Source organism: Cavia porcellus, unplaced genomic scaffold (genome assembly GCF_034190915.1).
Source record: "Cavia porcellus strain 051 isolate PalLab524CR breed Dunkin Hartley unplaced genomic scaffold, mCavPor4.1 scaffold_2, whole genome shotgun sequence".
Lineage (NCBI taxonomy): Eukaryota > Metazoa > Chordata > Mammalia > Rodentia > Caviidae > Cavia > Cavia porcellus.
Genome location: NW_026947485.1, coordinates 90,065,530 through 90,093,089, shown reverse-complemented (window position 1 = coordinate 90,093,089; position 27,560 = coordinate 90,065,530). Strand labels below are relative to the sequence as shown.

Genomic DNA, 27,560 nt, shown 5'->3' with positions numbered 1-27,560 from the left:
CTTTCATATGTATTTCATTTGAGCTAAAAGTCATAGAAGGTTAAATACTTTTTTTTTTTTTTTTAAACTTTCAAAGTTGGTGTGTGCTTTACCATCAAGGGCCATAAACTATCAAAGTGTAAAATGAATCCCCAAATTTAGTATTAGATCTTTGACTAAATGATTTGTAATCTATGGTTGGATTTTTGTATTTTAAAAAATGAATCATTGACACTAGGTGGCTAGAATGCTGCTGTGGTTAGGGACCAAAACCAGTGCCACCTGGAGCACGTGAGTCAGACAGGCATCAAGGATGCACGCTAATTTGAATAGCACCTTGAAACTCTGAAGAGCTTTCGGGAAGGGTTGGCACAGGGAAGCTAGTGTCTGCCTTGCATCGTAACTTCATGGGGCTGGCTGACCAGCCCTTTGGTATCATACATTGCTATATGTCATGTCTTACAACTTTGGGTGTTTTCTCCTCTCAAAATCTTATACTTTTTAGGTAAATAAAGTTAAGCAAGAAAAGGCTGTTTTACATGCAGAAGTTCTTGAACAGAGGAAAGTCTTAGAGAAATGCAATAGAGGTATGTCTTTCTGGTCTTTTTCTGGATATATATGTAATTTGTTTTGTTTACATGTATTTCATGTCATTTTCTGCTTGTGTTTAAAGATTCTTGTGGCCAAAATTTTACCTACATTGTGTTTTCCTGGCAGTAAATCTCTGATTCTTACTACTTTATCACTAGGGGTATTTAAAAGTGGTTTTACTTGAGGAACTTGGAACCCATTCATTTTAAAACTTTGAACATAAATACTACTTCTGCCTTACGTATATATGGGGACCACAACCATTTTGGCTATTTCCTCCGTATTTATTTATTTGATAGGTCACTTAATAAATCTCAATCTAGATGAGATTAAGCTATTTACATAAATATGCAACACAATATGAACATTTTATTTTATTTATTTTTTGGTACCAGGGATTGAACTCATGATCTTGCGACCTGGCAGGTACTTATGCCACTGAACTAAATCCTCAGCCTGATACGAACATTTTAAATTAAGAGGAGTGAAAAATGGGACCAAGTAAAGTGAAAACACAAATTAGTATACAAGTGCATAGTACTTGCTCTGAAGTCTTGCAGAGTTCCTGCCTTTGTGCCTGAAATCTGTTTGTGCATTCTCTAGCAGCCAGTACAATGAGAGATTCATTGAGCCTTTAAATCAGTTACACAAGCACAAATCCCATGATCAGAAAAATCAGCGCTGGTCTCAGGGGGAGAAGGAAATGTCTCCAGTGGCTACTTCCAAAGAAAACTGTCACTCAGTTAACAGTAACCTTAGCATCCTTATTGTAAAACACAGCATCAGCTTTCATGGGAACTGCTTCTTGTATATGTCAGGTTAGGAAGTAATGCTGAAGTGCGGCTTTGTAAAAATAGTCCTAATAGAAGGGACTGTCTTTTTCTGTTGCTTTTAGCAAAATATCAAAGCTCAGTACTTGATAAAGAAAAAAGATTTATTTACCTCCCAGTTTCAGAGGTGCAAGAGCCTGGCACCAGCATCTCTTCACTCTTGCAAGGACCCTTTTCGTTGGGTCACAGCACAGAAGATGGCTTGAAAGTGGGAGTACAGTTGGAAAGGGAGAGTTCAGATAGCAAAATGAGAAACCAGTGCCTTGGGATGTACCAGTACTGGTCTTTTAATAGCGACCCACTCTAGTGAGAACCAGCCTACTTCCTACTACCAGCATTAATTTCTCCGTAGTGCAGCATCCCCAGTGACATAATTACCTGGCACTAAGTCCTCCCCCTTAAAGGTCCACCACTACTTTTTAATACTACCATATGGGACCAGGCTTTCAACACCTCTACCTTTGGTAGAACAGACCATAATCAAACCATTGCAGAGATTTAATATGCTTCTTCTCTCTTTTTCTCTGAGCCACTGATTCCCAGCTCAGAAGCTGTGACACTAACAGGAAATCTTTCAGACCTGAGGACTTACCACATTTGGTGGTGGCTCGCAATCATTGCATTGTTCATTAGCTGGGAGTTTTGAATAAACAACTATCCAGTTATGTGTGTGGGAGTTACATCAGACTTTTCTTTAGGTCCAAATTGATTTACAGAGATAATTGTTGAAGAATTTGTAGCCCGGATGCACTGTGCTAGAAACAGGGTTCCAGAGAGGTTTTAATCATATGGCTCTTGCCTTCAGAGAGCCTCCTATCTAGAAAAAGAGCAGCCAGATTAATAAATATACTGGGAGGCTCACCCTGATTTCTTTTAAAACTACAAGTCAAAGGGACCTGGATATGTGAAAATTTACTTTTTATTATAGTGTTCTGAACCTAGAAAGGAAAGTCAATTATCTTGCCCAGGGTTTCAGATAGTCCTGCTTGTCTTTGTTTGCTTCATGAAATTTCTCTTTTAAATACATTTAAAAATCATTTAGCTCTCAGGGACCTGTAATTCACGACACAAAACCACCACTTACATTACTTTCCTTGAGTAAGACTATTCGTCTTTCATCTGAGTAGGCAGTAGATTTACAGAGTGCAGGGTTTGAAATTCTATGTCATTACACAGCAAACCAGTCCTTAGTCAGTTAGTACTAAAGTGTCCTGGCGGCACAGTGTGTGAAAGCGGCCATTAAGAGGGCCTTTGAGAGAGGTACTGATAGGACTCAGCTGAGGGTGGAGGAGCTTCACCTCTGGCACATGCAGAGTGTGGTGCTTCCGGTGTTGTGCCTCATGTTATCACTGCTTTGTCCTGTTCATTCTGGGACAGAGTAGCCCTGAGAGTTAAGAGCAGCGAGGGGTTCATGTTGCCTTTGTTTGACAGGACATCCTTGTTGAAGGTTTCTGTCCTATAGTAGTAACTCTTTAGTACAAAGCTCTTCTTCTTGGCCTGAACGGATCCAAGTCTCCTTCTCTGCTTTGTAAACATGAAGATGCTTCAAAATACCACATATATGTGTGTATATAAATATATGTATTATTTTTATTAGATTATATACTTTTTGTTGGGAAATTTAAACTCATTTGGGACATGAAAAATCTTTAAGTTCAGAGATGTGTACCATTAAAATTTTAGTGTATATTCTTCCAACTAAGCTATATATATATATATATCTTTTTGTTACATCTATTTATAATGTATATAAAAGAACAATAGTAAAAGAATCTACTGATGCCTTACAAGTCCCTGAATATCCCTCACATTCATACCTCTTCTTTTAATTTTTACCATTTCCTTTATAGTTTTGCCAAATACATGTGTATGCCTAACATTACATTGTTTAATCATGCGTGTTTTTGAACTTGATAGAATTGCAATGATTTTATGTATAACCTCTGTGCATTTTTTCATGTTTGTGAGATTCTTCATGTTGAAGGGAATAGTTGTGGGAGGTTTATGTTCACTACTGTATTATGTTTCATTAGACAACTGTACTAAGATTTGTTTATTCATTATCCCCTTGTTGGACATTTGAGTTATTTCCAGTTTTTTTCTTATTCTAAGTTATGTGTCATGAAAATCCTACCTATTTCCTGGCATATGTCCAAGAATTTCATTAGACAGGAGCCAACTGTAATGTTTTATCTTTAGTTTCACTACATAAATTACGTAGCAAATCAGTCCATCCATTTATGTTCTGGTGAGCAGTGTATTTGTTTTCATTGTTATGTATGTTCTCCAAGCTTAACATAACCATGCTTTCTATTTTTTACCAACTCCTTCTTTGATGGATACAAAAAGGTATTTGTATTCATATTTCTTAATTCCTAATAAATATGACTGTCTTTTGACATGTTTATTGCTCTTCCATATATTTCCTGTCCTGTGAAATTCCATTGATGTACTTTCTCTGTAACTGTAAAAAATGGGTAAAAAAATGCAAAAATAATTTTGTGCAGATTTTTGCAATTCATTTATTTTTAAAAATATACCACAAAGCTCTTTCTATTCACTGAATATGTTTTTACATTATTTTGATGGCAGCAGGCTATTTCTTTTACTACGGTGTACTGATTCTCTAATGTTAGATGATTTCAGTATTTCCAGCAATACTGAGAGCATCCTTGGAACCAGTTATCTATAGATAGCCATGATTTTTTTTTTCTGGATATGCATTCCTCAAAGTAGAATGGTTGAGTCAAAGGATACAAATAGTGTTCAGTGCTTGGTTCATGCTGCCAAGCTGCCCTGTGAAAATGCTCTTAGTTTATCAGTTTATATATGTCTACTAGGAACAGACGGGGTGCTTGTGTGCCTGTGTGAAGACACTTTTCCATACTGTTTTCCATGCTTCTTCCTGGTCATTGTTATGGTATATTGTCTCTTTTTCTCATCTTCTTAAGTGTCCATGTTGGCAGTAGAAGAATATGAGGAGTTGCAAGTAAACCTGGAGCTGGAGAAGGACCTTCGAAAGAAAGCAGAGTCATTTGCACAAGAGGTGTGTACATTGAGAGACACAGGTTTTTTTTCTTAATAGGCTTTGCAAATGACAAATGAAAAAAAATAAAGCCAGGAATAAAACAAAAGTTTTAGTGTTCTACAGCACAATGACTGTAGTTTACAACAATATATTACATATTTTACAAAAAACTAGGAGAGGGGTATGAAGGTTCCCAACATAAAGGAATAATAAATGTGTAAGTAGATATAAATGCTAATTACCCCAATTGATCACTATGTTACATTATATAATCAGCTGTACAGCCATAAATCACTATAAAGCCATAAATATGCAAAATTATTGTGTGAGTAAAAAAGATTCTTTTTGAGTTTGGATAAGAACTTACTGATTTGAAGAACTTAAGATTCACTTGGCCCCCACTTGGGAGGCTGAACCAGGAGGTTTGAGGAGAGTTCAAGGCCAACTTGGACACCACAGTTAGACCTTGTCTCAGAACTTAAAAAGATCGAAAGGACTGGGGATGTAATTCAGTGTGGAGTGCTTGTTTAGCAGGCATGAGACCCTGGGTTCAAGCCCCAGCACTGAAAAACAAAAACAAAACCTAGTTTAGGGAGGCAGCTACAGAATAGTACGAAGTATCAAGTAGATAGGTTCACTGGAGTGATACGAGGATCTGGACTCAGATTTTGGCCATGCCAGATAGAGTCCTGTCACTTCTGAGCAGACCTTAGCCTCTTGGGCTTTCACTTCCATCAGATGAAATAGATGTTGATGGGCCAGGGATATAGCTCAGTGGTTCAGACCCTGCCTGGTAAGGGTGAGGTTGTGAGTTCGATGCCCAGTACCAAGAAAAACAGAAAGAAAGAACAAAGAAAAAAAAAAATAGATGTTGATACTAATGGTGTTAGGTGGATTTTAGAATCGAATGATGTAATTTTTGGAAATATTTTAGTAACTATAAAATGCCCTGTTGGGAGAGGAATTGCATTTGAGAGCCCTGTAACTCACAATGGAGAGTCAGGCTTGAGTCCAAGGTCTGTGTGCATTTCAAATAGCCTAAAGAGTCTGGGCTGCACCTCCACGTGTCAGCTCAGATGATAGCCTCATTCTTCTCTTTGGCCATCGTCTGGTGCTCATCGTGCAGCTCGTTCCTCAGTGCTCGTGGGACATGGGCACACTGTACGTCTGTTACCGCAGCCTTGCACAGTGTAATGATTTACCTCTCATGTCGGAGATAAGCGTGGCGCTTCTCTAGTTCTGCCTACCATGCCAACGTGAAGTGTTGGGTGTCGAGGCCCTGGCGCCGGTTTTCAGGGAAATGACCAGTCACCAGTTGGCTGAACTTGAAGTGTGGTGCTACCTGCAGTGAGATCTCTGTCCCCTAGAAGTACTTTGAATCTAGGTGCATAGCAGGGGTTGAAGGAAGTAATGAAGGACATTTAAAATGGTCCTGAGGAGAGGTATCCAAGGAGTAGAAGAAAGACGGGATATAATGAGACTATGTGAAAATCAGATTAAGTTTTGTGTGTGTAGAATGGGGTTTTTTATGCTTGCCTATAGCAGTATTAGCAGTGAACTCTACAAAAGATTTAGTCCAAGTGCATCTGATTGGAAACATTGTGATTCGTTTTATTCAGAGAGTTTAATGAAAAGTGAGTAAATACTCTTATTACTTGTAAGAAAGAAAAGAGGATTGAAGTGTGCCAAAGCCCTCTGGAAAAAGCTGCAGCAGTATAAATAATGCAGCTAAACAGTGAAGGGGGAAAACACGAGGGAATAATGGGAAGATGCTGTCATTGCGAAACTGACAGGTTGGTTGAGTTTGACCCAAAAGCCAGGGTTTTATCTCAGGATTTTTCCAGGTTTCTGCATGTTGTTTTCACAGTGATGTTAGAAGACAAAGCAGCTCAAAGAAAAGCTTGAAGGCCATACCGTGGCAGAAGCGAATTTTATTCAGTGAGAGTGTTCTGAGAGTGAATGATTTACTCTGCCATTCACCTCGTAGGGCCTTAAGCATCAGTGATATTTGGCACAAGGATTCTGCCTCCTAATGCAGAAGGAAGAGGCAGACATCCAGGGAGGGAAGGCAAAGGCAGTGGTGCTTCTGTTAGTGGTAGCACAAATGTTTGCAGTGGTGCACAATCGTTTTACAATGTCTAGATTTAGTGCTAGATCAGAACCAGTTATTATTTCCCTTAGACATAGCCAATTCTTAGATTTTCAACAGGTAACTGCTACTGAAAGTCACACGACTTAGTTTAACAGCCTCCCTTAGCTGCTATTTGCAGCTGCTCCAGGCAAGGAACCCCAGCTCATTAAGTTTCAAGAGGGAAAAAATACAGAAAGAAACTAGGCCAGGCATGTGATACATTCCTGTATTCTTAGCATCCTGAGAGGCTGAGGCAGGAGCATCACAAGTTCAAGCCCAACCTAGGAAACGAAGTGACATGGTGAGACCCTGTCTCGAAATAAAAAGTGCTTCTAATATAGCTCAGTGCAGAGACCCTGCGTTCACTCTCCAGTACTAAAAAACAATAGCAAGCAAAACAAAGACAAAAGATAATCCTAAAGTAGTTTCTTTTTTACCATTTTACCAATTTACCATTGGTCTTAAATACAAGATACCGTGGACCTCTGGGCCCCTTCTCCAGCCCAGGACATGCACACAGTATACTTGGCCTGTGGCTGCCTCTGTTCCTCCCTCCAGAGAAAGGGAGTCAGATGGAGAGGAATGTGGATTTCATGTACTATATAAACCTGTTTATTTTTCTGTTTGATTTTGCAGTGTTTTAGTTTTGTAGAAAAACAATGTAATGAGCAGGAAAATAAAAGCTGCTTATGTTTTTCCCTCATAGGAAAACATACTGGGAGGAAAATGTGCGCGTTTTTGTATGTTATATTGAGGACTTGATTTTGATTTGAAAATCAGTACTGTCCAAGGATTAAGTTTAAGGATTGTGCTAATCATTAAAGCCATAGTCTCTCATATGATGATTGCTAGAAGATCATTTATTTTGTCCTGAGTTTTACCTGCTGACTTTTTTGGAATAGGATGAATTAAGCTAAATACATAGTGGTCTGCAGCGAGTCTTTGTATAGCATGGATCATACAGTAAAGCTACAGCGTACAGTTTTAAATGCTGTTAAGAATCAAACGGTGTAAATTGAAAGATTTAGAGTTTATAAAAAAAATTTCAGGGTTTGCAAAACATTTCAGGCTGGTATTCAGCTGCTGGCCAATTTGGGTGTGATATTAAGGGAGAGAGATAATAGGTGACTAGAAAGTAATGTTGCCTTAACCATGTAAGATTGTGAGACTTAGAAAGATGATATATATAAACTGCTTGGTCAATCCTTCAGTGAATATCAGTCTGCCGTCTTCCATTTCCCCTTTACCTTCCCCTTATTATCTGTTTTCAGCCCTGTGGAAAACTGAACATTAAGTCCAATAAATAGTACAATTAGTCAGATGAAGATGTTTGGGCTTGTAAGTCAGGCAACTGGGTTTAAATCCTAGTCTTGATGCCCGTGTATGCCATTGGGGAAGTTGCTTAACCCTTCTGAGTTTCAAATGCCTTCCCAATAAAATGGGATGATAGTAGTATCTACTTGACATAGTGTTCTAAGTATCACACGATGTGATGAATGTAAAATGATTACCATCTCTATCATCATTTAGTGAATGTCACCTATTCACAGAAGTATTAAACTCAGGATTTAGATGAGGGTTAAAATAAGGCATATAAAAATAAAGTAAGGCATACAAAATATTTAATAGAATATCTGGAATAAGGTATGTTCTGATACCTATTAATTAGCTACTACTGTTAGTGTTCATGTATTTTATAGTAATAACATTAAAAACTGAAAAGGGATTAAGTTATCACGTACATACCTTGTTTGGGGCAGGAATAAAGGTACCAAGAGTATAAAATTTAGGGAATAAAATCATAGCAATTACTTCTCTTCAAGCTAATCACAATCCAAAACTTTCCTTTGATAACTCTATAATTTCCTTTTGCTGAAATTGCAGTTGAGATTGGTGAGAGATTGGTATATATGTCTTCATGTGATTAACTGTTTCAGATGTTCATAGAACAAAACAAGCTAAAGAGACAAAGTCACCTTCTGCTACAGAGCACTCTTCCTGACCAGCAGCTTTTGAAAGCTTTAGAAGAAAATTCAAAACTCATCCAACAACTTGAAGAAGAGAGAATTCAGCATCAGCAAAAGGTAACAGATTTTATGCTGGAAATCTATGAATGCGCGTGCACACACACTTCAAACAAAAAGAGTTGATGTAGTCTTTTACAGTTCCATATTTCATGTTAATTACTAAGTACTTCCAATCACCTTTTAGGTAAAATAACCATCAAATGAGTGCAACTTATTACCCAACTAAAATGTATATAGCACTCTCGTATTTTGTTTTGTTTTGAGTTTTTCATATTTAATGAGTGTTTATAATTTACTTTATCTTTGTGTTTTTGAGACAGGGTTTCACTCTGCAGTTCAGGCTGGCCTTGAACCCACTTTATAACCCAAGCTGGTCTCAACTTGCATCAATCTTCCTGCCTCAGTCTCCCAAGTGCTGGGATTACAGGTGTACGGCGCCATGCCTGTCCTAGCACACTATTGTAGACTTGAAAATGAATATTGAATATGGATTTTGAAGCATAAACAAAGAGATGACTGAAAATATCTCTGATGGTACATACTCTAGAAACCTGTTTTTGGAAACATTGTGGTATTTTAAGAGACTGTATATACTAGGAGGGTGCATTCTCACTTAGCTTATGTGTATGGGTTGTATTCAAAGTGGGAGGGAAAGAAGAGTCCATGTCAGTAGTAACTACTTGCTTAGAAAAATTTTCTAACTGTGAAGACTTATACCAATGTATTTACTGAAAACGCTTCCCGCAGAATCATTTCAGTGGAGAGGAGTGAAGCTCTTCTGTGGACAGAGTCCCCCCCTTGTACTGGACAGATAGGATGGTCATCATGGTAGTGAACAAGCGATAGGAAGGACAGAAGAGGTGGGAAAAGATGGAAAGAGATGAAGAAAAAAGACTTGCAGATTAAGGGGGCCACTTAAAAGAAAAGTCACATTGATGTTTAAACTATGTACAGGGACCTCACTTGTGAGGAAATGTACTAGCTGTCAGCCCGTCTGCGTTATACTGGAAGTTCTGGAGTTTTTACAAAGTTAGTGGCAAAGCTGAGCTGATGTTTTGTTTCCTCAGTAAGAAAACATTGATATTTGTACAGTGAGGCTCTGGATGAATAAGTGGTAATAGTGACTGACTCAGGGAAAGAGGACCAGGGAACAAGGCAGGGGGAAGGATTTATTTTTAATGTCTTTGTATGCTGGAATTAATTTTTTAATTAAAGTGAAAAGAATTGCTTCTTTTCAGCTTATGCTAAAGTTTAAATTTTGGTTCTGAAAAGTTCAGCTTTGCACAGTTAACTCATTTGGTAAATCATACATACATACATAGAACCTTCTGATTGAACTGATATAATAGGACTAAATTATCTTCTGTGTATGCCTGGTTGGAGAAGGGTGAGAAGTACTAAAGATTACATAAAAATTATGAATTATAGCGAAAATTATTCCTTAAACTGTTACACTGTGTTATCCATTTATTCTAGATAATCCTTCATATGTGTGGCTTAAAATACATTTCATTTGCTGGTTGTGGTATCACATGCCTGTAATCTTACACTGAGGTGGCTTAAGCAGGAGGATCGCTGTGAGTTGAGGCTACTCTTGGCGACATAGTGAGTTCCAGGCCAGCCTGAACTGCATTAGTGGGACCCTGTCTCAAACAATAAAGCAAAGCAAAGCAAAGCAAAACAAAACATGTTTTACTTAAAGAAAATTAAGGTTGTCAAAATTGTCTACTTTGGTACATAACTAAACTTTATGTAAATATATAAATATATATATTTTGTATGTTTGTTTAAATGGAATCTTATCCTACATAAAATTCTATATGTAATCCTTAATATCTTCACATTTCAGAAAATAGAAAGCTATGTGATAATAATTGATTTATAATATTTTATTTAATGAACATTCTATTGTTTATTAAACCAATAGTATTGGTGGACATTTAGATTATTTCTGGTTCTTCATTGTTATAAAGTGAATAAGTTTGTGCATTTGCCTGAATACTTTTTAAAAGAAATCCCTAAAAGTGTTGTTATTGAATCTCAAAGGGTCTTTTTTCTCCTTTTAAGACTTGCATAGTAGGCATGTACCACCATACCTGACTTTTTTTTTTTCTTTTTAGCAATTTTGACACTAAATTGTGACTGGTGGGGGTCTTTTTAAATACTTGAATCTCTCTCTGGCAAATGAGTTATGAAAATATTAATCTGTTTTAAGTAAACTTTTAGGTATTGTTTTATTTTTTAATTCACATTTAAAGATTAATATTTTAAAATTAAACTCCCCAGTAAATTTATATTAAATATTTAAAAATTAACTCCCTGGTAAATTTGTATTACATTCAAGAGTTTATCATGGTTGTAAGTATTACCTGTATCTGGAATTTGTATGATTTTAAAATGGGTTGGAATTTTTCTGCTATGAAGAGCAATGTCATAAAATATTTTTTCCTTTTGATTGATGAAAGAAAACCTATTACATCATTAAAATTTCTTTAAAACTTACAGGTCAAAGGATTGGAGGAGCAACTAGAAAATGAAACACTGCACAAAGAGATACACAACCTCAAACAGCAACTGGAGCTTCTAGAAGAAGACAAGAAGGAGCTGGAATTGAAATACCAGAATTCTGAAGAGAAAGCCAGAAATTTAAAGCATTCTGGTAAAACTCAGGACCCATGTCTTATTCTCCATTTGTTAAGGTCAAGAACAAAACATGGCATATAGTCAGTATGAAATACCATGGAAAAACACCAAGATGGGTCTTTAAATTCCTTTCTTTCTAACTGCAGACGCTCAGTAGAATAACCTCTGCCATCAAATGGTTCAAAAATATTTAGACTTTCTCTTTGGATATCGAGGTGCAAGATTAGGACTCAGAGATGCCCTTAGCATGGAATACCAAAAATTTCATCATTTCTCAGGGCTTTAGAGATGAATGTTCTTTGTTACTTCATCTTGTTCATGTCAGAGTACTTTTTGTAAAAGAATTTTTCTATAATACATTCATCTTTGGTGTTCATGTTCCTTCTTTGCAGACTAATTATACACATGAAATAATACTTTGTATGCCACACCTAACAATGAAATGGGCAACAATATATATATTAAAAGGAAAGACTTTTAAAACACCAGGGGATGCTTAAATCAAAGGATGTATTCATTCAGTGCTAGAAGGCTTACCAGGAATGTGTGAGCTGGATTACTACACAGGCATAAGTATAAGTCTCAGTTAGAAGGTAGGTAATTTAAGGAGGCAGGTACATTCCCTTTATAACAGCTTCAATATTCACTTCAGATATTTTTGGTTAATTTTATACTAGAATTTTAAAATCTTTGTGAAACCATGTAGGCTTTTAAAATGTTCAATGCTTCTTCACAATGAAAATTGATTACAATTTTATTTTTTAAAAATTGATCCAAAATTATGAAATTTTCCCTTCCTGAACATTGTAGTAGCCTATAACCAAAGCTACCTTTATGGTGAAAAGGAGTAGGCCCTAGAGATAATTGAATGCATTTATTTATAATTTGCTGTGTGTGTACCCAGCTCAGACCTAGGTTCCACTGAGAAATATAGAGGAAAATAAAGCATGCTGTTTGTGGTCAGGTTTCAGAATTGGTTTGGAGAGACAGATACTTGTGTGTGAAATGGTTGGAATGCTCTGGGTGTTGAGAAGATAGCCCACACTGCCTGCGTAAGGGCTGAGGGTGAAAACAACAGTAGATCATGGGCAGAGGAAGCTACCTCAGAACAGTATTCAGCAGAGTCACCCGTTAGCCCAAGTTCTAGGATTAGCATCTGTGAGACACATTTATTTACTAAGTTATTTTTGTGTTTCTGGGTATTGAACACAGGGTGTTATGCTTGCTAGCCAAGGCAACGCTCTGCCACTGAGCTACATCCTCAGCCCTGCAAGCTCCTTGAAGCTCACAAATTGAGTTCCGGGAAGTCAGGAATATAGTATGTCTCCCACAGAACTGTGTGTAGGCTTCTTCACATTGTTAGTATTTAATAAGTGTCTGTCTCATTAGTGACATGAATGAATAAATTGTATTTCTAGAGTTTCTTCAAAAAAGCAGAAAGTTTCTGGGACACAGGCATTCAGGAATCTGAGCCTGGTTAAAATCAAGGACTCTATAATGTTGCAGTTTTTGAAGGAAATGCAGCGGAGGAGCAAAGTATGCAACTATTAAAGTTCTTTAGTAAATGTCATCTTTAAAATTAACTCTTAGTCCCTACACTTTTAAATTCAAGCGTTAACAGTCTCCTAGTGTTTGAGCAGTGCACTACATTGTTACAAATATTTCTTCAACCTACTCAATCCTTACTTCCTACCCATTAGCCAATGTCTTGAATTTTTTTGTTTTTCCAAAATCATGTATGCAGGAAAAAGATGGAAGGCCTTTCTTGCATAAATGATAAACTAAATAATAAAACATTTTAAAAATCTGCAGTTTCATATTGAAATTATTAATGGCCTCATAAAAAGCACTTGGTTTTGAGAGATTATGTCATTTTATTCTTTCACGTGTATAAAAGATGTTGAGTTACTTTTTCCTCTCTTTCCTGAACTGCTTGCTGCCTGTGCAGTGGATGAGCTTCAGAAACGAGTGAACCAGTCTGAGAATTCAGTGCCTCCTCCACCTCCTCCTCCACCACCGCTTCCCCCGCCACCTCCCAATCCCATCCGGTAAGCAAGAGCAGGAAGACACTCACTCCGCGCTCAGCCCTACTTCCTGTCTGAGAACTTGGCTGTGCTAGTGGTGTCCTTTTCTTTTGAATACAAGCTTAGATTACATCATTAGAGGAACAGTAAAAAGTGTGAAAGATAGCACTTCTCTTGGAAAACTTTCTAAAGGCTGGTGTACGAATCCCTTTCTGTATGATAGGTACGTGATAGACAGGTAGGCAGGCAGACAGACAGACAGACAGAGTAGGCCTTTTAAATCCCTGGCAAGGGAGTCTTAGGGCCTATGAGTTTTATTGCTTGTTTGTAAATCCTGAGATACAACCTGGATGTTCCAAGCCCTGGAGCTTGACGTTAATTTTTCATTTTAGGTGCTTTAGTTTTAGGGTTTCCTTCCACAACATTCAGATTTCATTTAACTGTGCAAACAGGAATTTTGAGTGTCTTCAAAATGTTTTCACTTTTTTTTTTCTCTTCACTGGTTGAATTTGAAAAGCTTTGGTTTATTCACTTATTTTTAAAAGCACTAATGTAAAATTTAAATCTGTTACAAATTACTAATTAATCTAAAAGAACTAATTATTTTTAATCCTCATATTTAATGTTTTAGTTGCCAAGGGAGGAGTTTTCTGTAAGAAAAATAGATTGTAGTTAAATTCTGGGAAAGGAAATTTGTTTTTTCTGAGGCCTAAGGTGACTTGGTGGTTTCCAGTGCTTTCCTTGAATGAAATACAAGGTAGCCAGATCTAAAGTCCGATTTTACCTGCTTCGGGGCCCTGCCTGATGCCACCCAGAATTACAGAAGACAGCCTACTTGCCATGGTGACCATATACTTTGTGACACCACGTAAGCTGCTTTTGTATAATTTATTCTTGAACAAATGGCATTTAAACTTTTGCTTGGTTTTTTAGCTTTCATTAACTCATGTGATTTGTTTAATCCTTTCACACAGAGAGGCCATTTATTCATACTTTGTACCTTTGCTGATCCATCTGAATAGAATGTGTAGTGTGTTCCTCCCACATGACTTGAAAATGGGACTTTGCCTTTTAAAAAAGATTCTCATTACTTTTCCTTACTGAGTGGAGTATGACATAATCTACTTTAAGCCACTGAAGTAGTTAAGGCTAAATAATTTCTACACACGATCTGTCCAAGAGTCAATTGAAAGAATTTCAGGTATTTTAAATTCTTTCTCTCCTGGGCAGCTAGCTCTATAAGATATATTCTGAATTTGACATTTAAAATTAGAAATTCATCACTTTGATCTTTGAGGTCTAGAAATTTGAGCTGATGAGAAAGGTTACTTCTGTGAGGAAGGAGAAGTATTAAAAGGCAATTACAATCTTATGGTTGGCCTTTAATTTTTTAGTCTCAGAAATGTTGAGTGCCCCTAAAATTAAAAGTAAAATATAAACTAAATAGAATTTTATTTCTCAAAGAGTACTTTATAATTATAATTCCATGGAAATGAGTGTAAGATTAAGGACTATGTGCATACATCTCAGGCACACACTGTTTTATAAGGCTTTTCACAGAAAATTTTTATTGAATAATATGGCTTTTATTTTGAAATGAATTTATATAATAAGGACATATATCATTTTTCAGAAAAATAATTCTTTGGTGAGGAATACTTTCTTGTCAAAGAAATGTATTGAGTGTATGTTGTGAGTTTCAGTGAACTTTGAACGCAGCAGTCAAGGTTTTCTGACTTCGTCCCTGAGCCATTTGTTTCGTCCTGATGTAGACCATAGATTGATGTGAAGTGGAGCTGAAGGGAGGCTCAGGCGTCTATAAATGGCTTTATTGTTTTTTCCCTTCACCTTCCCTCTCTTTCCACCTAGACAACGATAGAGAGGAAGGTGAAAGAAGGCATGCCGTGGTCATGTCACTGGAGAGCAGCGAAAGTAAGACTGGTCTCAGGCAAGGCGGCACGCAGGGAGAACCCCGAGTGGTGGTTTGAAGGCACTCAGGCAGGAGGGATTCTTTTTACCAAGGGAAAAGTCATTGTTTTTGTTCAATTAGACCTTCAGCTGATTCGGTGAGGTCCATGACATGAGGGAGTCAGCCTGATTTTCTCAGCTACAGACGTAAATATTAATCTCTTCCAAATCACCTGCACAGAAGTACCTATTTGATCAAATACATGTGTATGCTCTGGCCTGGTCAGGTTGCTGTATGAAACAACCATGGAGAAGAACACTTCATGAAGAACTGCAAAGAAGAAAATTCACCACTGACTTAGCTGTCTTAGAATGACTGCTGCTTGTAGGTTTCATCCCTTCAGTTGAAAGTGTGATTCCATGAGACAGCATTAGCCAGGGATTTGGACTATTGGTCCCAGATGTCTTGCTCAGTTCTGCTTCTCTATTATGTGGTCCACACCATGTCTTTGCTATTCTTAAAGCTCTGCCTTGATGGATTATTCTTAATATGACAAATAATTTTCCTCTGGGCACCAACCTCAATGCAGAACATTTTAAGCTAAGATTTTCTGTCATCTACCAAGGTGATTTACAGCGATAAACATACATTATCACATATGTGAAATATATATAAATACTCTGAGCAGTATAAGCAAGTTCCTGCTTCATCTTTTTTTGGGGGTGGTAGTGGTGGTGGTTAGTACCAGAAATCAAACTAGGGATCTTGAGCTTGCGAGGCAGGCTCTTGTGCTGCTGAGCTATATCCCTGGCCCTCATCCTCTTTATGGACAGGAATGCATATTCTCAAAATTTCCCCTCTGAATAAGCACTGAGGTTGTTACTGGGTGAGGTGAGACGGGGAGGAGAGAACCCTCCCCAAGCCCACTATGCCTCACATGATGATGAGTAAACATTGAACTCCAGGCATTTAGTTGACAAAAAGAGAAAAATGAACACATAAATTCACATTATTTCATTTCTGACAACTTCTAGAATCAGATGTGCTTATTTCCAACTCACACGGAAGTGAGTGTGCCTAACCTATGTGAAAATAGTTCGTTTCCTCTTGGGGCCCTCATGAGTCCAGAGGCGATGTAAGCTAGATAGAATCACAAGCTCGGTGGTCAGTTGTTTCCCGGTCAGGCAGGACCGTGACTGTTGCAGGATGGAGCAGGCTGTGGTACTTTCTCCGTCCTGTGCTTTATGGGGGAGATTGTCCAGTGTGGTTTGAAACTTTCAGAAAAAGCAGCCAGGAAGATGATTAATATATAAAAAAAAGTCACACATTAGAGTGAGTAGGCAACATTAGGTCCTCTGAGCACGTCTTTATCTGCTTGTTCCTGGGCTCCTTTCTTTCAGGGCAGCATGATGGTTTCTAGTTCTCTAGGTATTTTTTTCCATTGCCAGCTTCCCAGCATGTCTTGCCTGGAACTGTATTTTATCAAACCCAGTTTACTTTGGTAATTGAAAGAGTAAACAAAAAAAAATTTCTAGATTTTCTTGCTTGAGACTTTTTGTGGGGAAAACTTTAATGTATATGTGTACAAGCTAATGTACAGATCAAGAAACAGAACAAGGCAGGCATCCTGGGATCCTTTCCCAAACACATCTCCTTAGTCCCTGACGGATGAATCTAGGACCTTTGCACTGAGCTACATCCTCAGCCCATTTTATTTTTTATTTTTAGACAGGATCTTGCTAAGGCACTAAATTGCTTAGTTGCTTGAATTTGTGATCCCTCCTGCCTCAGCCTCTCAGAGTGCTGGGATTGCAGATGTGCACCACCATACCCAGATTGACCTGACTTTTATGGTAATCATCTCGTTGTCCCTCTTAAAAAAAAATTCTGCTTATGTTATGCATACTGTAGGGATGGAAAATGTATGCTGCCTATCCTCACCCATCATAAGGGACACTTCTGTAGCACAAGGCAGGTTAGCAAGAGAAAAGCACAACCAATATATTAATTGAAGTTTTATGCGATACAGGAGCTTTCAGTAAAAGGACTGCAGACCCAGGGAAAGCTGTCTGTTTTTATGCTTAGGCTCAGTGAAGAACAAAGGGATCTGAGCTAATGATCATAGACCAAGAGGGAATCTAGCAAGGCCTAGGTGCTCAGATTCTTCTTGGCCTCTCTGTGTAGCATTCCTTCTTCTTGGCTATGAGGTAGGATGAGGGTTTTATGATTTACTGTCAGACAAGGTGAGTTACAGGCTCCCTTCCTTCCATGCACAAAGCAGAGGAAAGGTTAACAGCAATATGTCAAGTTTCTGTGCTTGGCCTGAGGGAGGGGTAACTGTGGTCCCTGGGAATTGCTTCTCAGATAAGACAAGACAGGAGGACAGAGAGACTTTCTAAAGTCTTCCAGTAGGTCTTCTTTGTTAATAGTAGTAAGCATGCCAAGGGGTATTTGTGGGAAATTTTGTTTTGAGCCCCCAAGGATCCCTAAACTACTACAACTGTACTATTGTAACTACTATAATATCTGCATGGCCTATTTCTGAACTTTCTATGATTGGGGTTTTCCTATATTCACTATGTCTTGTCCTTTTCACTGTACATTATTTTGTAAGATTGTCTGTGTTGTGTTGTGTGGTGTTATGTTGTGTTGTGTTGTGTGTCAGTTCACCCCTCACTTGATACATGGTTTACCTTATGACTGTCTCAAAATGTACTTACTTGTTATGGTGGTGATAAGACATTTGACTTCCTACCAGTTCAGAGAATTTATAGAAATTCCACATGAACATTCTTGCACATGGATCCTGCTTGTATTTAATTTTCTGATACATAGTGGAATTACTAGTTCTTAGCAGATACATGTGTGTATGTTTAGCTCTCCTAGATAGTGCCAAGCAAGTAGCCTTTCAGAGTGGCTCTATCAGTTTATATACCCTGTTCAACATGAAAATTCCTCACCACCACCATTTTATGTAGTCAGACATAAAATATTTCTGTGGATTTGGTAAGTGAAAAGTGGTACCTTCATATGAATTTAATTTGTGTTTCCTAATGATTAAGGAAGTTAGGTACCTATGTTTTTATGTATATTTAAAGCTTGGATATCTTTTCTTGTGGCATTTTGGAATTTTTGTCTATTTTATTCTGTTATCTGCTGTTTTTCATTGATTTGTAGACTATATACTTTTTCTTTTTATAGTGCCTTCAATTGGAGATTTTAAAATTTCAGTGTGGTCCAAGGTACCACATTTTGGAATTTGTGTATTGATTTTAGTAATGTGGTAGAGACAGTATATTTTATATCTAAGCATTTTGTTTACATCATGCAGATTGAGATGTTTTTATATCCATGTATCACCAGTAGACATTAACTGTCACATATAGACTGCTTTTTAATGTGAACTATCTTGATTTTTTCATACTTTCTTGTCTCTTAAATGTACTGCACAAATAGCTGTTTCTGAATTTTTATGTGCATATTGAAATTTTCTCTGTATTTATTTTCCTGTTAAGTATGTGTTAGTAATTATAGCAGTCTCCTTCCTTTAGTAATTAGTTTGGTTTTACCCAGAAGGATGATTCATATTTCTTTTCTGTAAGGTCATAACAAATTTAATATTATCAAAAGTGGAAAGGAGATGACTTAAATTCTAGTTGTACATGAGTATTCACCTCCACAGATAGATTTACTGATGATTTAAAATCTATGCACCTTACCTGTTGGAAAACTCCTGTTGACTTGTGTCTTCCCCCTAAAGGTCCCTCATGTCCATGATCCGAAAACGATCCCACCCCAGTGGTAGTGGTGCTAAAAAAGAGAAGGCAACTCAACCAGAAACAAGTAAGTGTTATCTACATTGGGTTTACTTTGAGCAGTTGATGGTGTACAATTTTTCAATTCATGTGTGTGTTGGGGTCATTGTGGACAGGCTGCTGGAAGAGAAGAGTGAGGAACAGCTAGAGAGGAACCAGATATCCAAGGTTATTGTCTAGAAGAGATAACTATGTATGCATGCCACTGTAATAAGAGATACACCAGGAAATATGTTTTCATGGAGGAATGAATATTTTGGGGTAGCATAGAGATTCCAGAGGAAGGTTTGGAGAAAGATTTCTTTGAGTTGCCAAGTTCCTACTGTGTGCTACACTGGTATCATGCATCAGCAAGGCAGTTACTTACAGTGTCTTGTTATGGCTCATACAGTGAGGAAATGCATGATGCATAAATGTAGAGCATCCTGTATGAAACTTATCAAGTATCAGAGTATAGGCAACTACTTTAAAGGCAATAAGATTCATTATGATGCCCATTCTGGTTTGACTATTATCCTCTTTTGAGGTGCTGTAAGATTTACAAAGTTTAGGTTTTATTGGTCTTGTTCTCTCTGCTGTTATGTTTAACTTTATAATACCTAAAGAGATAGACAATTCTTCTTAAGGATACAAGAGGCATTATGGTAACCATTGTTGATAACCTTGTACTCTGTTTTTACATCATGTGCTATGTCTATCCTTGGTTTTGACTGACAGCTTTGTTTTATCATGCTTGATTTAATTCTCTTACAAAAAAAAAGTAATAAGATCTAAGGGAGCAATTAAGCCCAAAATGTGTAAATTTTGTTGTAATAAAGAGAGGGAAAGAAAAGTGCCCTGAAGGATACAACAGCAAGGGTGTTTAGGTGTGTTACATAGAAGACCATATTAATAGTTTGGATTGGATTACTGAATACAACTGTTTGCAGTCTCACTGTTTGAATGTTCGCTTTGTGTGCTTTGATCCTGTGACCTGAAACACCGTTTCTAAGATGATAGCGAGTAATCTATTAACTGGTGAGAGCATACTGTTTTTTGTTTTTTTGCTTTTCTGTAGTTCTGAATTACTTGTACCCTTACACTGTTTTGTTTTGTTCTGCTTTTTTTCTCTTTTTCCTTTTAAATAAAATATTTAAAAATAAATAAATTAATTAATTAATTAATGTAGAGCATCAAACATTGGATCATTTGTGACACTTTAGGATACGCATTTACAATGTAGAGATGGTCTCGCTATCACTGTTTCCTTGTTATGTCAGCACGTTGGATGGCTCTTAATATACATTTGGCAAAGTTTTCAGAGCTTCCAAGTGGGGAATTCTTCACTTACTACTCCTAGGAAGCTTGGTCGTGAAGAATCTGTGAAATATTTGAGCTGTGATTTTAAAATTAAAATATAAAAAATCATTATGAACATTGAAGTTAATAATTGTGATATTGACAGGCATGTATTGAACAGGCCAATGCTGAGTTTTCAGTGGCGTGCCTAATGTTTATCATTTATTTCAATCATTTATTGGTTGTTTATTTTTAACCTCTCTATGTGTCAGTTTGCTAACCTGGACAACAGGGGTAATAATACAGTAGTTACCTACTTTCTGTGATTTCAATTACCCTTGTCAACAATGAAAATATAAATGAAAAATTCCAGAAATAAGCAACGTAGGGGTTTTCACTTGCTGTTTTGAGTAGCATGATGAAATCTGACGTCCTGCTCTGGCTTGCCCAGATGTGAATAATCCCTTTTTCTAGTGTATCCATGATGTATGTGCTACTCACCATGAGGCAATCAAGGAGATCCCATTCTCATAACTTTAGTATAATGTATTCTTAAAATAGTTATATTTTATTACTAGTTATTGTTGTTAAGCTTTTACTGTACCTAATTTATAAATTACACTTTACCATAAGTATGTCTGTGTAAGAAAAAACAGCATTATGTATGGCTCAGCCACTATAGGGGTCTTGTAACATATGCCCTGCAGATAAGCAGGAACTGTTACATTTCCTGTTTCATCGGGTTGGTGTAAGAATTCATAGGTCTCATATTATGAAAAATGTTTAGTGTAGGACTCAGTGTGTATGGAACACTCAAAATGTTAGCTAAAAACTAGACAGGTTACCAGCCACCCTTTGAAGAGTACTAAAGAGAGTCATTCTCCAACAGGCTCTTACAGTATTGTAGTTAAGGAAATTTCCTTAATTTTCTGGCCGTAGGTCAAATTTAAACTTACTTAGCCATAGTGTATTCTTTTAAGATTTTATACCTTGTGATGGCATAAAATTTTGCTTTGTTTTTTAATTCACCTTTTAAAAAGTTATCAGTGGAATTTAGAAATTTAGTTTTTTCCAGATAATAATAGAAGATACTGTTGACTAGCAAGGTGATGGTTCCATCTGTAAGTTTCCATCCTGTTTTTCCTTTTTGGAACTAATTCATTTTTCAAGTGAGTCTCAAAATTTAAGCCCCAATTAATTACATGTAGCTTTCTGATATAAGACTTGAAGCACTAACTCCGAGAACATTTGATTTTATTTTCCTGTGGCATTTCTATAACATCAGACCTGTTGTCTTCATTTGTCCCTTTTCTTTAATCTCCAGTATCCTGCATATTTCTATTATCCCCCTGATTACATGCTTTTGTGAGACAATTACCAACTGTGTGATTGCAAAAAGAATTACAAAACATACCATGAGCTCTCTGCTGGTGATTCTTGCCGATTTATTAGAACTGCTTAATAGTTTGGAAGTTCATATAGATTGCTTTCTGCTATTTCAAAAACAGGGTCGGCAAGAAAGAAAGCTTGTGCAGCTAACCTAGCGTTGCCCTTGTATTGTGCCTGTGTAGGGAATCTGATAAGAGTGATTTCTTAAGACCAATTAAGCCTTTAAATTTGAAAAAGACTGAGAAATTAAAGCGTGGTTTATAATCTGTACACAATACAGATAGTGGCACTTCTCTGAATTATCACTATGATTCTGGCAAGCAAATATAAGAAACTACTTTAAATTCCTGCTATGTTAGATGTTGTAGCAGATTTGAATGGTGTTGACCATAATTCTCCATCTGTCTGCCTTAATTAGTTTTTGTATGGTGCATTTAATTGGGTTTCAGTCGTTCCTTGCAGAGTGCTAATCTGTTTGTAGGCGGTGTTCCTGTTGCCACACAGCTCTTCCTGGTCTCACGCAAAATGGCAGCTTTTCTGGAAAAAATCAGATGCGTTTTGAGGCTGTGTTCTCAATTCCCAGGAATAAATCCCATACGCATACCAGTATTTGAATGACAGATTTGGGTTTTATCTCCCCTGGTTGTGAATAGGGTCAGCAGAGGCACTGTGTACTGCACAATAGATATTCAGATGTGGAATGAGTGAGCAAGCGAATAAATGCATGAATTGTACTCATTGCAATTGGTGGTCTGTCCCCTTGTTGATATTTGTGAGCTGTCAAAAGCTGCCCACTGAAATGCTACGTAAGGGCACATGGCCATCAATCTACAGTTTTGCTCTTTCATTTAATGAGTTCTAACTTCAGTGGCCATATTTCCCATGTTACCAGGCAAAAGATACTTTTTTGATTTCTGGATCTGAAAAATGTTGTTTAGATATTAAAAAAATTTAAGCTTTTCAGTACTATCTTAGGATGATGGCTCTTGGAAGTGAGGATTAGATCAGAGAACCTAGGTTATATGGTGAAAGTAGCAGTGGCTCAGTCATTATAGAGCTATAGAGGTGAGGACAGTGGAGCCATCAGGACTCTTTTATTGGTTCCCAAAGCATTTGTATATGAGGAATGGTGATTTGAGGTTAGCATGAGGTCTTCAGAAAGGAAGCCATGACTCAGGCTTCCTTACTAGTGCTAGTACTAATTTGCCTGGGAATACAGTTGTGGTCTCCATATAGAAGCCAGCCATTTGGAGTTAGCCGTTTTTACTCAAAGAGTAAAAATCCTGACAGCGTATATAAAGCCCAGACTGCAGAAGTAAATTGGTCCTTAGATACCTGAGTACTTCCATGTGCCAGGTAGTCAGGAATCTAATAAAGAGGCTAATTGGAAAGTCTTTATGAGATATTCAGACTTTAATATATTGACTGTAGTCAGCTGACTATAGATAAACACAAGATCTAGAGCCACATGAATGGTAACCAGTGTTCCAAAATGGTTCTGTATTCAGTCAAGTTATTCTGCAAGGAACACAAATTTCAGTATTTTGATTAATAAGTTTACTTTAGTTGCATTAATCTAAAGATATACATCTCAAGAAATGCAATTCTTGAAGCAAAACTGCAAGGATTAGACAATAGTTGAGATTTTAATCACATTTAATTAATTGATGGATCTGTTTTCTTTTATCATGGACAATTTAAAAAGATTTGAAAAGGTTGCTTAAATATTTCCTATTTATGTTATTCAAAAACAAAAGATGGCAGATTTTAGCTCTCTACTGCTTATCTTTTGACTATGGATTTCTTCCAACAAGGAAAATATCTCTTTGATTCTTTCTTTTCCAAGTAGGCCTGTGTTGATGTCTTTGACCTAGCATGTATTGTAACTTATAAAAACATTTTGAGGTAAGGATGATGATTATTTGAGAAAGTTGGACTTTTAGAAAAGATATGGAAAGATCCATGTTGAGTGAATGGAATTCTATGTTCTTTAATATAAGTGAAACTGTTGATTCCTACCCTACAAATTTAATGTTAATTGTTATAACTCATTTTTCTGATCTGATCTTTTATTTAAAAAAAAAAAACAACTTATTTTAAAAAGTGCTGCTAGCTGGTAGTAGTTAACCTTAGTAACTTTAGTGCAATCTCTTTAAGTCACCCAATATAGGAATTAGCTGTTTTTCTGTAAGCTAACATGGTTATGTACTTGTTCTTTGAACAGCTGAGGAAGTCACAGACCTAAAGAGGCAAGCTGTCGAAGAGATGATGGATAGAATTAAAAAGGGAGTTCATCTTAGACCAGTTAATCAGACAGCCAGACCCAAGGCAAAGGTATATTTACTCTTTCCCCTTGACATTTGCTTTATTAAAGGTAAAAATGTACAATTTGATGAAAGTTTCAAATCTTAGGATAAGATTGTGTCATAAAAAGCTTTTCCTTCTTTAGGAGCATGCTCTTGGAGGACTTTCTGGCCCTAAGTCAGCATAAAAAGCAAGCCCTGCCGTCCTGTCCTCCAGAGGGTCACTGATATGAACTGCCATATCACACAGTTAACAATTGTTACTCCCTTTCTTTTCTTTGATCCCTGGCTCTTTGATGTGGGTCTATTGAGTACATACTCTGTGCCAAGTACTGTTTTAGGCAGAAAGATACAGCAATAAACAAAACAAAATCCTTACACCTAGAGGCTTTAGTTTTGGCAGGGGGATCACATCATAATGGTAGAGCAGAACCAGGACACTGTAGAACTAAGATTTTGTGTGTAAAATCCACTGCCTCTTACAGGAGACACGATGAGCCCTCTAGGATTGTGAAACACTTTGAGTCTAGTTGCACGCTTCTCATTGGTGTATTTGTCACATTTAAATGGGTCCAGTAATATTTTCTGACATTTTTCTTGAAGAAATAGCCTTTTTTCCCTCATTCACATTAGATATGAACAGACCTGTTCCCTTCTTTTCCTCAAACTTCATGGCTTGGTGACTGGGCTGGAGTAACGGGGTGAGGGGGCGAAGCCATGCTCAGCTCATCTGTGAGAGAGAAGTTTCCTCAGCCAGGTAGGATAGGTCAGTCTGTGCCATTCATCTTGCCCCATTTTCTGAGAAAAGAACAGAATGCAAAACTGGAGGGAAGCTGAGTGAGAGACAAGTCCTGTTTGTTGGAGTGAGGTCCTGATAGTACCACAACTTTCCCATGCTTTTTTCCAATTCAAAACTAGGCCAACACCTGCCCTGTCTGACTCATGGGGTGGTCATCAGGATTCAGTGGAATAAAATGTAATAATGCTTTAAAGTACAGGGTCTGAGTGCCACTTTGAAGAATACATTTTTATGATTTTCATGTCACAACTGTTATGAAAAAAATAAGCAAAACCGAACTATTACCAGAGTAAAATGCAGTGTCATAAAGAAACAAAATTAGAGGAGGAAAATGTTACAAACTTCTTAAATCATAAGTAATGTTCTGCATGTACTTTCATTTGTCAGAGTATCACTCTGTGCTCTTTCTTTCTTCCCATGACTCTTCCAACAGTTGCGCATTATTTAATGTCAATTCAGACTCTGGAAAACAACTGAACAAGATCAGTGGATGACTGGGTTTTTTGCTGGTAATCATTAAGCTGTGTAGATGTAGTGCTGAATGGCCAGGTTGATACCCTCTAAAGCAAACGGTCAGTGCATGCTTGGGTACAGCCTTGTTCCCCTGTGCCCTCAGTGCTTCATTAAATTACATGATAACAGAGTTTGCAGTCCAGGCTCCAAAAGGTTTCTGAAATCAGAACAGCTCTGGTGGCATGGCAGCTCTTTGAGTGCGCCTTGACATAGGGTGTTTGTTCAGAAAAATCACAGGTGTCATATGAACATTTTTCCTGCTTGGAGAATGTTAATTTAACTGCGTATTTTCTAAATTCCTTGATACCATGGGCAGTGCTGGCATGAGTTGCAATGAGTTTCTTAGAATTCATGCCTGGTGCTGAGGGCATGTATGAGTCACAGGAAACCTGGCCTGTGAAAGTTGAATGCCTTAGCCTAATTTTGCACTGTCTTCATCTTTTATTTTTCACACTGAAGCGGGAGCTTATTACATTGTTGTCTTTGGAGTGGAAAAGAATATGGATTCCTGTTTATCACTGCCCATTTCTTGATGAGAGAGAATCTAGTCATCCTGTTGCTATGTCTTGCAAGTTTTCTCTCCATCTCTATTTTTGTGAGAAGAATTGATACAAGAGATGTCAGAGGTCTTTCCTGAGCTATTTTTTCATGGGGCCCCAGCCTCAATTTTTCCCTCCATTAAATTGGTTGAAGGAGTCACTGGAGCAGGCAGAGATTACCCAGAATTTTATTTGAAATTATTTTGTTCTTGGTACACACAAAAGAGAACTAGGCTTCCAAAGGAGACACCTGCCTCAAACCTAACTTCCTCAGGAGGTGAAGCAACAGGGCTGCCACGCTGGAGGACTCTCGCTTCTCTGACAGGCAGCTATGCTAACCTTTTCCTGGCAGCCACCTTCTTCCCTGGTTCCTTCTCCCACTGCGTCCTGCTGTGAAATTCTTGAAGCCCCCTGGAAGCTGGTCTTCATAAGGGGCTCATGGAATCAAGGGATGTTTTGGCCCAGCACTTGCTTTCTGCTCTGCATTGCCTTTTCTTCCTGTGCTTGCTGGCAAAGTTCAGTGACCTGCATGGGGAACAGTTTATTATTAAAGATTCTGAATAACATGGAATCAGATCTTTGAAATCTGATATTACCTAATCTTTTCCGTGTACAATGATAAAACTAAGGGGTAACAAAATACTTAAAAAGTGGTAGCATGAGTGCCTTTGCTTTGAATATAACTTCTAATTTTCGTTTCAGTTGCCCCTGGGGAGCATTAATATGATATGGGCAACATTTCTTTTTCAAACCTTAAGCCATAAACCTGGCTGAAAATATACAGCCATATGTACCACCAATATAGCTACCAATGATTTGCCATGTAAAAATATTTAGTGTTTTAAAACTGGATTACTCAGTAATTATTTTTCTCTTTATAATTGTAGCCAGACTCTTCAAAGGGCTCTGAAAGTGCCGTGGATGAACTAAAAGGAATACTGGTAAGAATAGATACTAGTTTATTACTGGTTTATACTAAATTGGGAAGTGAAAGGAGACTATATCTTGCAATCTTTTTTCATGAATAGTTTTTGTTATTATTTTCTCATTCATTTCTCTTGACAGTTTACTTGATTGTACAATGGATTCCTAAAGCACATATAATAATAACGGCCCAGTCACACTTTGCTCTTATTGTTCTAAAAGAGCGGTTTACACTTTCGCAGGCATTGTTTCCTGTTCTTGCCTTCTAATCCTGGCCTTGCACCCTGAAGGTCAAGTGTCTGACCAAATGGGAGGATCAGTGCATGTTTATGAATACAGAACTATAGTAGGTGGATGATGCTTACATGGATAATGCTTTCCTTTTGAGTCACAAAAGTGGAATTCTTAACACCTGCATGTAAAGCTGAGCTTGTACCTAAATATGTTTGTCCCAGGGTCACAGTCTGCTTTTTCTCATCTTCGAAACAATTATTTGATGAGAAATTAGAGGATAAAATAAAAGTCCCTCTCTTTAGGTCACTGATGTTGTCTTCAAAGGTAATTCACACTTGTTGGAAAACACGCATAATTCCTCTCTCTATTTTCTGAAACGCAGAGTAAATGGCTATTGCCCTCTCCATCAGTTGCTGTCAGACAAACCCCTCACGTGTAAGAAATGCTCCAGACATAAAGCTCTATTCTCAGACCCTGGTGCAGTGCTGATCCCAGTTCTGCACAGTAAGTCAACAAACATGGGGCAGAGGTGCAGGACTAACTACTCCCCTGTTTGTTGTTGCTGTACTGATTAACCATTGTGGACATCCACATAGTGACACCC

General features: G+C 37.5%; 1 protein-coding gene across 3 annotated transcripts in view; it reads left to right on the top strand.

Moving 5' to 3' along the window:
• Positions 1-27,560, top strand: part of Shtn1 (shootin 1) — a 91,773-nt gene that overhangs the window by 41,261 nt on the left and 22,952 nt on the right. For all 3 annotated transcript variants that reach the window (XM_023561611.2, XM_003479638.4, XM_063244816.1), the window contains 8 exons: positions 485-566; positions 4,352-4,446; positions 8,497-8,643; positions 11,092-11,245; positions 13,178-13,277; positions 18,923-19,005; positions 23,869-23,978; positions 26,686-26,739. In XM_023561611.2, coding sequence (XP_023417379.1) covers positions 485-566; positions 4,352-4,446; positions 8,497-8,643; positions 11,092-11,245; positions 13,178-13,277; positions 18,923-19,005; positions 23,869-23,978; positions 26,686-26,739 — 825 coding nt within the window. The remainder of the gene's footprint in view (positions 1-484; positions 567-4,351; positions 4,447-8,496; positions 8,644-11,091; positions 11,246-13,177; positions 13,278-18,922; positions 19,006-23,868; positions 23,979-26,685; positions 26,740-27,560) is intronic.